We start from the raw sequence: 13,767 nt of genomic DNA on the forward strand, positions 1-13,767 counted from the left end.
TAAGATCTTAGGCAGCTTATGCTGCATTTACTATCAGGGAGCGGGGATGAAAGTGAAGGTTGCAGTGAAGTCGGGATTGAAAAGTTGTGTGTGTTTGCATGGGCGTGTGTGCGATTTTGTATTTGCGACCGCTAAGTGAAGCCTGAACTTGGCCCACAGGCTTTTTGGACGATACACAAGCTCTGATTATATTAGCTGTCTCCTCACCTCAGCATGTTGTTGCAATGTCTGCCAAGCAAGAGAGTGCTGAACTTTTCACCTCTGCTGCGTTTTAGCACCATGTCGGGATACCATGTTAGAGATATATTCCAACAGAGAGCTGAACCTGTATGTGCACTTTGTTGTGGTTGGTATCATCTCCATGTTTTATAGTGCTATTTATAATATTTTATCGATTGGATTTGAGATCTGCTCTTATTTTATTTGTTATCAGCATGTCAGAGTGCAGGATTAGTAACAGAGTCGCACCACCTTTTTTACACCGGGAGGTTTGAGCAGCTATGCTGCTCTGCTTTCTTTATGACCTCTACGATGATGGAGGTGAAGCGCTCCACTGCGTGTGCTTTTAACAGCCTTACAGCTCCAGCATTTAAGAGGCATATATTACTTGAAAGAACAAACACCTTTGAAATTGTCCTCAATAGAGCCAAATGAGATTTCCTTTCCGACAGCCTACACATTACGTTTGAACAAACACTCCTCCACCTCTGCATTTCCCTCTGCCAGTAAAGCACACACACACACTCATTTAGTTTAGCACTTACAGGAATGCCCTGCTTACTTAGTCATTGTTTAACACCACACAAAAGAAGAAAAAAAATCCCACCTCCACCTCTTTTATTCAAGTTTTACAATGCTATCTCATTATTTCTTTTCATTATCACAGAACTCAATCCATTTTCCCCTGGCGGTGGGTAAATTAGCCACACAAAGCAGCATCCTTCCTGTCTGCTTGCTGAAGTGACAGCTATTGAGTAGTTCTATTAGCCTAGCACTAATATGACCATTTACTGTGCAAACCATTCCTCAACAACACTGATTGGCTGGCATGCATCAAATCTTCAGGGTGACGTGCACAAGCGAGAGGATAACACTGTTCAACAAATTCTGTATTTAACTGAAGAGGACATTACAAGATTGACTGTTTAAATGGTGTAAAATTGTGTAATTTCATTTTTTATGAATCTGTAAATATTCAGCAGCAGATGTGTTGTGAACGTTTGGACTGCGCATTGAGCATAATTAAAACACTTCTTCTTCATTACAGTTTTACAGTAATTGCCCCCTTGGGTCACAGAACCCCCATACTTTCCTTTCCAGTTTTTACAGAATATTGAACTCAGCATTTAGTTTTTAAATCCGCACAGATGCACCCCAGCATACAGTATTTCCACAGTGACAATATGTTCACACTTGCACTGTCTTTCAGTCCTGCCTCAAAACCCATCTCTTCTCCTCTGCCTTTTCTAGCCCCCATCTCCACCCTTTTTTTTTTTTTTTTTTTAAAGTGACCTTCAGTTCAAGAAAGGTGCTATATAAATCCAATGTAGTATGTGACATTCAGAGCATATATATGAGTAAAAGTTTTAGCCAGGATTGCATTCTCATGGCTCTCAACATGGAAGTGGCTGAGCCGGCGGCTAACAGCTGGTAATAATGGCAACAGTGCTAACAGAACTTACTTTGTTAACATGGAGGTGAACCAGAGGGTGGGTGTTACACTTCCACTACAATGACATTTGGCCACCATGGGTCAGGAAGCCGGAATCAGCGAAGACAGCCAAAATAGCGCAGAAATGAAGCCAAAATCCTGCTGGTGACATCATTTGGAGCCAGAGTCTTTGCAGGAGTGTCTTCCATGGTGGTCAAGGTCTCGCACATACACACGCCTGACCAGTTGTGATTAGCGTTACTGAAGGCAAGCAAACACAACTGTTATTAAGGTATCAAATCCCCCCTTTGTATAGTATTAAATTATAAATTAAAACCAAACTTGAAAAAATCTTGGAAGAAAAACCAAGACTTGAACATATATAGCTTTCTAAAATGAACAAAACCATCTTTGGGAAAAATTTAGGCACGTACTTCAAGATTTTAGTTTGGCCTATGTCCCATTTACTAACATGGAGGGAGTAAGGTTTATGATCTTCAACTTCAACTTCAACTTCAAACAACTTTATTTATCCCAAAAGGGCAACTCAATTTCACCTATACTTGAGCCAGGCATCAGGGGGCGATGAGATGTTTTCTAATGAACATTTTTTAAATATAGTTTATTTGATAGGGACAATGCAAATAAACATAGTACAACTTCCACCTGCTAGAAACAAGCTGTAGTAACTGATGCCTCACATATAGAGATTGTAGCTATTGCTAGTTTCCAACTCCTGTCCCTAGTAGGCTTCTAGTAAAGAAAAGTAAAGAAGATGATATCAAGGTTACATACAATAGAGTGCATTCAATAACAGCTATGGTAAAAATAAGACAAAAAGGTGAATCAACATATTTGGCCAGCCGGCTAAGTATGAGGACTTTTATAAAGTAAAACACAAAAAAAAAAATGTTCACAATCAGGAGTAACAAAATATGTTCTCTTTTCTACTTTGTCCAGGTGGGAACAAGCTTAAAGGACAGCAGTTTCGTCTGGACTGGGCCTGGATCTCTCTGGAGAAAGAGTACTACGTGGTGGATGAGGAGGACAAGTTCTTGGAGGTGGTGCTCAGGCGGAGAGGATACCTGGGGGAGACATCTTTCATTGGTTAGTCTGTTTGTCTTTCAGTCTCTCTTCCCTTCTTAGTCAAGAGGACATAACTTGTGTTTTCGGCCATGCTAGCAGGTTGACCCTTGTGATGAAAATGTAGGTCTGAATTAGTTCACCATTTTGGTCCAAACTGAAATATCAACAAATGTGAATGACTGCCACAACATTTGGTATAGACACTCCTTGTCTACAGAAGATATAAATACTAAATACTAAATACTTTGGCGATCCCCAGATGTCAACTGTAGTGCCAGAGTGAGGCGTCTCAACAATTACTGGATAGATTGCCAAGTCATTTGGTTTATTCATATCCCCCTCAAGATGAATAGTAATTAATTAAGTGATGACCTGGGTTTTCATCTAGTGCCTTTATCATAATATTTCTATTTTATTTTAAATTTTGACAAGATACAAATTACTGAACTGATGGCATTACCACCGGCTTCGGCTGTACTTTGTCATTTGTGCTAATTTATGAATGTTAGCATGCTAGCACGCTATACAAAAATGGTGAACATGGTAAACGGAAAACTGCTAAGCATCATCAGCATAGCATAGTAGTATTTTCATTGCAACCATGATAACATGCCAACATGCTAAAAAAAAATAATTTTCATTTCAATCTTATTAGCATGCTGTTGTTTAGCACTTAGCTCATAGCAACACTATGCTTGAGTACAGCTTTACAGATCTGCTTGATTGGCTTTAGCCTCTAAATGTTGTTTCTGTCCGTCAAACTGACAAACTGTTACAGTCTCTTTTTCTGTAATATTAATTTAAACCTTCATTACTTTATATATTTGTTCATGTAAGGTTTCTGGCTCTACATTTCTGTTTCTATGTCTTACAAGCAGAAGAGAAAAAGCGTGCAGAAAATAACTTTAAAGTGCTATAGAATCCAGGAAATAACGCACAACTCACACCCTATTTGTCTGCTTTTTTGCTTGTATGAGGGTAGCTAGTATACCCAATTTTGTCATTTTCTTCACTGCAGAGCTTTATGTACCTATCATTCACATAGAGTGCTGCTCCAAAAGATCTCCGAAAGATGAAGAAAAACAAAAAAGCAATCGCAACAGTTCCTTTCAACACACACTGTAACCAGATTTATCCTGTAAGCCAAAGTAATTTTGTTTGGCCTTGAGCCATTTTGGAGTTTGCAAAAATATTTTTTGTCATGAGTTAGAGGAAGCTAGATGAGATGGCTGTGAGGTCAATGTGGTGCCCTGGAAGTGGCTCTATTTTTTTTTTTTTTACCAGCCCATACAGGAAAACATTGTCAGGAAAAGTCATTTTGCTACCTGACTGGCTGTGAAGCAACATACAATTTTCCTTGATCTTCAAAATTCAGCTTTATCTGTCCCAGTTGGTCAAGTGTTTGTCACAGTGGGGGCATGAAATTGGCATCAAAAGGAGCACTTGTCAAAATGCAATAAAAATGCATTTAGCAGGTGGATACAACAAAATCCACAAAGAAAACTCTGACTGCATTAATAGAGACAAGCTTACTGAGGTTACATCAAGTCATTGATGAAATAACATCACTGACATCATTGTCGTCACAATCAGCAGAATTGTTACCCCATTATCTCCTTGTCTCTACGAAAAAGCAAAGCTGTAAATACGAATCAATGTTAATCTCTTTCTATCTGATTGACTTTGAGGTTCCTAATGGCTCTGACGCACCAAGCTGACACTCAGCTGTTCAGTGGCGTATGGTAACTGCTGCCTTACAGTTTGACTGGCACAGTTGGCTCCCAAAGTGCCCGTTTACGGTTGGCTAGTTTTCGTGTGTTATTTGGAGTAGAAAAATTGATCACTTTCAATTCATTTTCTCATGCTCACCAGTTGGTTGTTGGTTGAGGTCTTCACAGCTGCGTTTTACAGAGTGGAGCACAAATTATGACAATAGACAGGAGGCGAAGCATGCCGATGCGTCAGTCGATCTTTGTCAAGCTGTTTTATGTAGGTGGGTTTGATGCATCAGAGCCCCAAACTGCAGTGTAAAAGGAAGAGTGGGGGAGAGATTGAGATGATTAAAGGAATACTTCACCCACAAAATGATCACTTGTATATCAGTTACTCACCCTGTGTTACACTGAATTCATGAAGAAAACGCCTCCAAGGTGAAGAAATCCCAAAACAGAAAAAAAAAATCTTGACGAACTGAAATCACAGGGGGTGAAGTTTAACAACAGCAAAAGTATATCAAAACATCGGTTTACAAACTCTCACACAACTCATGCAGTAAAATCGAAGTCTCATTTATCCAGTTGTATGCACCTCAAACACATCTTTTGCCAAAATTAACCTTTTTAGAAAGCTTCTGTGTGAACGGTCTCATGCATGTAGTTAGTAGTTAGTGTGCCTGGGAATGCACATACATTTAAACTCTGTTTATGGAATGAAAGTTATTGCCAGGGACACTACTTGTATGTGAAAATGTTTTTAATAGTAACCTAAGGTTTTGAGGTTTGAGAGGAAATGCATGTGTTTGGGAGGTACTAAGCATACGACTGTATTAATGAGACTTGGATTGAATGCAAGAGTTTGTAAATCAATGTTTTTGATATAGTTTTACTGTTGTTAAAGGCAGCCTCCTTATTTTTCTCAGTTTCTTGATTCTTTTTTCAGCATTGAAGCATGCAAGTATTAGTGAGCATTGATATGCAAATAAAAAAAAAGTGTTCCTTTAAGATCAGGCCAAATACAAATACTTAAGTGTATCGTTGACCGTTTAAAGCACGCTTATCGCAGTCTTGCTTTTGAAAAATGTGTCAGTTTTCTGAGAAGAAAACAAGCTGTCATTACAGTTCGTTCCAAATTGGACCTTTTTTACTCTTAAAAATTAGCTTACCATCCATCAAAGATAGTTAGTCATCACAACTCTTAAATGAGACATTTTACAAATTTGTCAGAAGGCTGATAATATTTGTGAATCATCAGCAAACTTAAAAATAAAATCCCATCGTGCTGGCTGCAGCAGTCTTCACTGTTCAAAAGTGGGCAGCGAACCCACTGCTGGCTCTGTGCTGCTCAAATCCCAAATCCAGCCAGTTACACAAACATCAATGCCAGAGTTTTTAATAAGCTTTTTGACCAGCAGATGGAGGTGGTTTTTTTTCTGTTGGAAACAACAGCCCGGCACGTTTTTGTGCTTATGTCTGAGTGCTTGCTTGGATTTGAAGGTTAAAAGGCTGATGATGATGTTGTCCCTGAACACTCCTCTTAGCCCTGACTTTGTCAAGCAGCTCGTTCGCTCTGGAAGAAGCAGCAGCTGTAAGCAGCTTTAACTCTCTCACACCTCTCATCATCATTCTGATCCCTTTTAATCGTTGGGTCAGGTGCTAGAATCACAGTGTAGCAGTTTATGTAAGCTTTAAGACTTATCTACCTGTGCGCTGGTGTGTGTGTGTGTGTGTAGATGTGTGTATATGTGATTCCTCCCTGGAAGGTTTTGAGTGTATCTCTTGGGCACACATGAAAGCTTGCATTCTGACTCTCATCTCTTTGCGCAGTCGGTGTGTGAGCACCTGGTTATCTCCGACCACACACACAACACATTCACTTTTAAGACCTTCTTTTCATTGAACGGCTAACATGCTATGTAGACGTTGTGCTGAAATGCATCGGTGTAAAAGTGTGACGAAGTCCTCCTACCTAGCCGCAGCTACATGTTGAGCTGTGGCATTTTTATGCATAAGTGCATGGTTTGAAGGGAGATTAAAGAGTAGGAACGTTTACTTGTAACCGTAAAAAATAGTGTATCATCCACCACAGCACCAAACCAAAGTCACCCTGACAACAGTAGTTTAAATAAAATCTGTATGTATGCTTGCATGTTGTGTATGTTTTTCTGTTTTTGTGTCTTTATGCCCGGTGTTGATGTGTTCAGGCACTGATGATGAAATACAGTCGAGTTTAGGGCAACACAGAATGAAAAACAAAAAGTGATCGAAGTCTAATAACTTTCATAGATTTCAATTTACTGGACTGGTGAACAGAAGAATGGAGTGAATGAACCAATAACAGAGTGGGGACATACCCAAGGTGGACAGAATAGCAAGAACACCATACAATGCAGTCAAAATCAATACACTCACAGAAATGCCGCTGTTGACTGATATTGAGCGTTAATTGAACTCATTATAAGGCAGTATATGTCGCTGTTTAGCAAATATCTCATTTAGAGTATGTGTTGTTGAGACTCCAATTGTGTTCCTCTTACTTAACTTTCATGAGTTTGGCTCGAGTCTTAATGATTTTTTAGTTTTGTCCTTGTCATGGTTCATCGTTTTGCAGTGTGCGTGAAGGATGCGCTTGACTGGCCTGTTCAGAAGCTGTCTCATTTCGCCTTGATATCATTGATTGTCAGATAGCTATTAAAGGTGACACGTACTGCTGGCTTTCAAGTTGTGTGACTCTCTTGTAGCATTGTCTTTGTAATTTAGATTCAGATGGAACGGACAAAAACAGCAGAAACACATTTTGAGACAGAGTGGTAACTTATAAGAACAAAATCAAAGCAACAAAGGCAACTTAAAAGCTTTCAGTTAAATTGTAAAAAATAATTGACAGATAAACACTTGCTACCCTTTGAAAATGAGAGCGACATCACTTTTCTTGTGCTGCTTACAGGCACCTTTTAAAATTATTCAAAACTTTGAACCTTGAGCAAATTGGCTCAATAACTTTCAAAAACACAGGACAAAGGCAATGAGCAAGGAAGAGCAAATGAAGAAAAAAACAATGATGATGATACAGTGCAGTTAAGAGTATTACAACTGAGACACATTTTTCAGCAAATTGGATTTGAAATGAAACAATAACTATGAAGTCAAACTGTGAACTTCCAGCCTTATGAAGGCTTTATAAACACCCACATTAGGTTGCCCAAACCCGGTAAGGTCCGAGTTGACCCAAAGGGTCTTGGCTTGGATTAGGCTTGCAAGATTGTGCCACAAATGTCTTTTACAACACTGAAAAGATTTTAATTGACTTTAGCTTGTAATAAATGTTGGAATATTGTTGTTTTTTTGTTTTTTTTAACTGTGTAAATCCATGTTTTTAGTCTGGCCTAGGTCCAAAACCTCTGCCATGGTTCGGGCATGGACAAAAATTATGTAGGTTAATGTAGGGTTGGGCCTGATTTTTTGGGACCAATCAGAACTCTCATCCACATCAGATAAACAGCAAAGGAGCTCCAACCCTGTTTACCCACCAGTTTGTGGGGACAGAACATTTTGAAGCATCATATACAATATTTGGTTGGAAATCCTTTCTGAAATCTACAACACACAAATTATCAGCAGGCACTAAACTGAAGCCAGTTTCGCTTCTTTCTTGTTTCGGGGGTTTTATCTCTTTAGTCTGGTTTTTAGCAGTGAAATGCATAATCAGTTGGATTAAGATCAGGTGACTGATTTGGCCACTTAAAAGGCAGTTTTACCATACATCCTCCTTGGCTGCCTTGTTAGTATGTTTAGGGTACTGTCACATTGTTGGATTATTGGTCGATAAAATGTCAGAAGATGGCAAAAAATGCCGTCACAATTTTTCAAAGCCTAAGGTGACATAATCCAGTCACTTGTATTGTTCCACCAAAATCCAAAGATATTCAATTTATAATTAGATAAAGCTGAGAAAATCTGTGAATTCTCACATTTAAGAAGCAAGAACCAACAAATGTTTGGCATTTTTGCTTTTAACATTTAACCAATTATTGGAATTTTTGCCATTTAATTTTCTGTGGGTTAACTAATTGATTTGATCTACTTTACTGTTTTTAACTCTAAAGAGGACTACGAGTCTGTCTAGCTGATATGGTTATGAACACCCTCAAACTCAAAGTCAGCACTTTTACTTCAGAGTTTAAGTTAAACCAAAGCAATTAGGCCTAAAAACATCATGTTTTTCGTTTTGTGTGTATGTGTATGTATGTATGTGCGTGTGTGTGTAAGGTGTGCCAATGGAGGATATGAGGGGGTTGTAACATAGATCAAAGATCACAAGTAAAACAGAGCTGTAAATGCAAAGATAATTGATGATGGGAAAAAAATCATGTACATATGAAAGGAAAACAAGAAAAGGAAAGGAAAATAGAAAGCCACACAGGATTTCCTGGCAAACATAGACACTGTACGAGCAGGTAGATGGACAAGTTACATTAGATTAGACAGTGAGAGTGTCAGGGATGAAAAAGCAGGGTGAAATACACTCCACAATGTTGTCAGAAGCTTTCTGCAGTTGCAAGGGGTTTAGCTGATGAAAGCCACTGTGGTGCCAGGCAACGGTGGAGGCGAGCTGTTACACATGCTCCATCACAACAGGACGTACAGGTGGAGAGGATCAGTGAAGGAGGAAAGCAGAGATAAGATCAAGGTTCAAAGATGCCCCCTGTGAAGCAAAGCTCAGGCAGAACAGGGCTGGACACGAGCATAGGGATCAGATTGGATTTCTTCTACCGCTGTTATACCTCACTTTCTCACTTCTTAAGAAAAAACGACTAAGATATCGGCTTAATTCTCCATGGGTGTTTGCCCTCTCCCTAACCTGCTGCGTCTTCTTCTAATTGAGTTCTGCTGCTTTTTTCCTGTCTCTTGTGACACTGTCCCACCGACTTGTCCACCCACTTAACCTTGGTTTCTTTTCATCCTTAATCTTTCCTCACCTCATCTCGTTGTGGAGAGCGTTTGGTCCTTTTGCTCCTAACCTGCTTTTCCTCATCAAAGACGCCATGTCTCTTCTTCCTCCTCCCTTGCTGCCTTATAGCCCTGGGTCTATGCCATAGGCTGTCTTATATTCTTCCTCCACCCACTCGCCCTTTGTCATTCGTCTTATATCTCTTCTCTCCTCTCTGTCTCACTCCTGCACTCATTCGCTGTCTATTTTTGCTTCTATTTTCCTTTCCTTACATGCCTTCTGTATGTGGTTGTTACATTGCATTGTATCTCTTCTGGTTCTTCTCCATCTTTGTTTTGTCACATCTTGCTCTGTTCCCTCATCTCTCAAAGTCCTCATCCTGGCCACATCCTTTCTTTCCTTTTCTGTCCTTTCCTTTCTTCTTCCTGTCTTCCTAGCTGTATGAGTAATACGAGGAACCCCGTGGGGAAACGAGGTGGAATTGAATTCTCATTCTTTTTTCTTTTTTTCTTTTTTTTTATTCCTCGCATAAGTCAAAGCTTACTCCTTGAAGACAGTTTTTCTCCCCTTTCTGCGATGTCCTTTTCTGGTCCGTCCTTGCTCCGAGAGATAAATGAAGGATTGTTAACAAGGTGTACATTTCCCAGGTTAATCATTTCCTGTGGGGTGTACTGTATCCCAGCCTCATTAATGTGTCCAAGCAGGGTGGATGGAGTGACAATTTCATTTCACAAGGAGAGAATAAAAAGTGCCCCCCCCACCCCGAACCTCTTGTCGGCAGATCTCCTCCTCATCTGCCTTGATGTAAAATGACCTTTATGGTATAATGAGCACGCAGGTACCTGCAATCATACATTTCATGATGAATTGTTTAATTTACATGCAGCTTGTTGTTGTTTTTTTTTCAACAGTGAAAAAAACTTCACACTACAGAAAAAAGAAAGGAAAGTTTGCAGCTGTAAACAGGATTTGTGTGTGTGTTTTTTAGCAACTCTGTGTTTGTGTGTGAGTTTGTGTATGTGTTATGGAGACACAAACACAAGGGACTGTAGCTCTGAGGAACAGCACCGTAGAGATCAAAAGCCCTCGGGTGGGTATATTTCCACCTGCTGAGAAGGAACCCCAGCGCGACCCCAGGCAACACGTGTCTCTTCCCTCCGGGGAGTCCAGCAACAGTGGCTCAATGAGGCTCCACCCTTTTAAGATCAACGCTCTCTCTCTCTCTTCTGGGCAGGTTTTCGTCTGGTATTTGAATTAGATGAACTGATCATCAGAATAGAAAGATGAGAAAGATAAGATCTGCTAAGAGGACACTTTTCGAGTCGAATTGCCTAGTTTTCACTGTTAAGACTAATTTATACTCTTTTTACATATAGGTGTGTATATAACAATCTAGACCCTAGGCTTTGACGTTATCTATTTTTTTTATACCTTACTGAAATTTCCCTGGGGAATACAGTATGTGATGCTATTTGTGTGCAGCGCTACTCTGGTTTTGTTCATAATAAACCCTTAATTCTGCAAGTTAGATGTGAAAATGTGCTGTTTTTCCCTGTGGTCACTCTCTGCTGCTGCTGGCCAGCTGTTTACTAGTCTTGACATGTTATCGCCCCCCAACTGTGCAGTTGCCATCCTTTTCAGTTAAGTTGCCTGTTCCACTGATAAAGGCTCACCTGGCGCGTAATGTGCACTACATGCAATAGAAATAAAATAGACAGATGGGTGGACATGAAAGACAGATTTTGGACAAAATCATAGTGAAATAGTGTGATACTACCCTACCAGACCCCTCCAGGTTGTTGGTTTTTTTTCTGGTGCTAGCACAGTCAAAAGATGGCAAAGTTTCTTGATTAGTTTGTCTGTCTGAGCAAAACTTATCCACAAAAAAAAATATCTAAACTGTTTCTCCACAAATTGCCATGAAATTTGCTGTTGATAGTCCCGGTCTTTTTTATTTTGCTGACTCCTGTGACCTTTTCTCATTCAGCACAAGCAAGCTGAAAATTTAAATTTCTGCAAGAGAAATGTCAAAATCTGATGGCAGGCTGCCATGGAATTTACTACTCACATTTATGCCTCCCAGAGGATGAATTTTTTGAACCAGAAATTGGATGTGTGGCAAAACTTTATCTTTACATAAGACAACAGACACTTTATTGTCATTGTAGATGTACAACAAAATTATGTTTGGTGACTCTGAGGCTGACAACTACACACAAACGAAATAAGAACATTACATTAAAATTACTTTTAAAACATTTAGACAAGATGAGAGCAAGGTACAACCTTAATTATAGCTGATATAAAACAGTGACAAGTTACACACAACATACATATTCATATGAAGTGAGCCTTAAATACCAATAAATAAAACGGCAGTTGCAGGTTTATAGTGTATTGTTAGTTATTGCACAATAAAAAGTGCATATGCTCAGCAGCTATAGGTTAGTGTGTGCATGTGTTGTGGAGGCGTGGGTGAAGGAGGCCACAGCTCCAGGGAAGAAGCTATTCCTCAATCTGTTAGTCCATGTTTTTATGGTCCTCTATCTCTTTACTGATGGCAAAGACACAAACACACTTTGGCTCGGGTGGTTTCGATCTTTACTTATGCTGCCAGCTTTCTTTTAAAGGCAGCTAACATATACAGTGTCCGGGTGTGGGAGCAGAGTTGCTTCAGTTTCAGGTGAGAAACAGGATTTGAGTGCAAGCTTAGTCATATACAGTACAGGTGGAATTTGTACTGAACTCTCAGATGCCCCATACTATAGTCAGTATTGCTTAGAGGGATACTTTTCCAAGTGGGTAGTTTGTGTAGATGAACAATGGTAAACTTTCCTCCATTCTACCAATGCCCAGATATCCCTCCTTTCCCCTTCTCCAAATTATAATGTAATTTGGAGGACTTTCACTGGCTCTTGGGGCTGTTGCTCAAACTACAGGTAGTACTATTGTTGTATTGCCCGACAACCCCGCTGCTGCTGCCCAACCTTAAAGAGTACACAGCAGATCAAGAGACACATCTACCCCTCTCTCGGTCTCCCAAACTCCAACCCCAAATCCAAACAAATGATAAAACTAACTCCAGATTACGTTAATGCACTTCCTATTTCTCGCGTAAAATGTTTTCAGAAACGTATTTTAACACCCAATTTAGCTGTGATGGCAAAACTTTGTGAACAGGAAGTGGGCGCAACACTGCTTGATGCACAGTAAAAACAGAAGAGATCAAAGGGTAAAACTAAGCTGCGCTGATCAAATATAAACCAAGATTCTGTTACTGAGATGCATATTTCTTGCCTCAGATGTTTCCAGAAACATGTTTTAGCTTACAGTTTAACTGTATACCAAGATCTAGCCATTCGCCATAGTTCCACACGGACCAATCCATAAAAAGTCACATACTAGCGGGCGTGTCGAATAAGGCACTTTGCATTCTGGTAGTTGTAGATTTTCTGCCTCTTGAGCAAAAGTGTCCTTTTTGCTCAGTTTTCTCTTGAGGGCCTTCTTTTTATCGGTGAAATACTTATTTAAGAATGCAGCTTTTTCATGATAAAGTGTTGTAAATTCATAGTTTTTTGATGTATCTCAGAAAACTTGACCCAGGTTAAGCTGACAGGTCCACTCAGCAAGTGAACCAATGAACCATGAGCTGTCCTGACTGAACTTCCATTAGTCGCGTCTTAGATTTCCCAGAAAGACTTTCAACAGTCCCTTGAGAAGTAGGTTTTTGTGTGTTGTATTAGTGCAGCGGCGGTGAGCAATAATCATAAGCTATTCCTGTTGAGAAAAAAAACAAGAAAAGTTGGGAGATAACAATACTTTGCCAAAAATGGAGAGAACGAGGGCGTTACATGTAATGTGCTGCTGGCTGCAGATCAGGTCAAATGTAAGAGAGTGCAGCATTTTATTATGTGGTGATCATCTGTGGAAAATATGTTTTCTCTACACTTGAAATTGGTCCAAAACAGTGAGCCCAGAGAGAAGTATTCTATGATGTTTTGGTTTAACTCTGCACCCAACTGAATTCACTTTGCTCCTGGCAAAATGAACCCAGAAATGCACCAAAAACCATTCATAACAATCATGAAGCTTTCAGTCCCATTTCCACGCTCATGTTTGGGGTTTGTGAATGAATATAATCGCTTACGGTCCTCACAGGGACAGCAACATGAACCAAGTGTGACTGTGTTAAAGTGTGTATTCCTGTGTGTATGATTATTTTCAGCTCAAATTTTGCATACAATACTCAGCGCTCAGATCTCACTGTGTGTATGATCTAATGTATCCAGTCTCATCTGCATGTGTTTGTCACCTTCTTTTTTCTCTCTGCTGCTGAAAAAGGAAAACAAATCCTTTTTTATTTA

At 39.7% G+C, this 13,767-nt stretch overlaps 1 protein-coding gene across 1 annotated transcript in view; it reads left to right on the forward strand.

Annotated features, from left to right (window-relative positions):
* frem2a (FRAS1 related extracellular matrix 2a) overlaps window positions 1-13,767 on the forward strand; it is a 69,066-nt gene that overhangs the window by 21,785 nt on the left and 33,514 nt on the right. The window contains exon 3 of the mRNA XM_042499407.2: window positions 2,612-2,758. Coding sequence (XP_042355341.2) covers window positions 2,612-2,758 — 147 coding nt within the window. The remainder of the gene's footprint in view (window positions 1-2,611; window positions 2,759-13,767) is intronic.

The sequence above is a fragment of the Plectropomus leopardus genome, chromosome 15 (assembly GCF_026936395.1).
Source record: "Plectropomus leopardus strain MGB_pleo_1.0 chromosome 15, ASM2693639v1, whole genome shotgun sequence".
Classification (NCBI taxonomy): Eukaryota; Metazoa; Chordata; class Actinopteri; order Perciformes; family Serranidae; genus Plectropomus; species Plectropomus leopardus.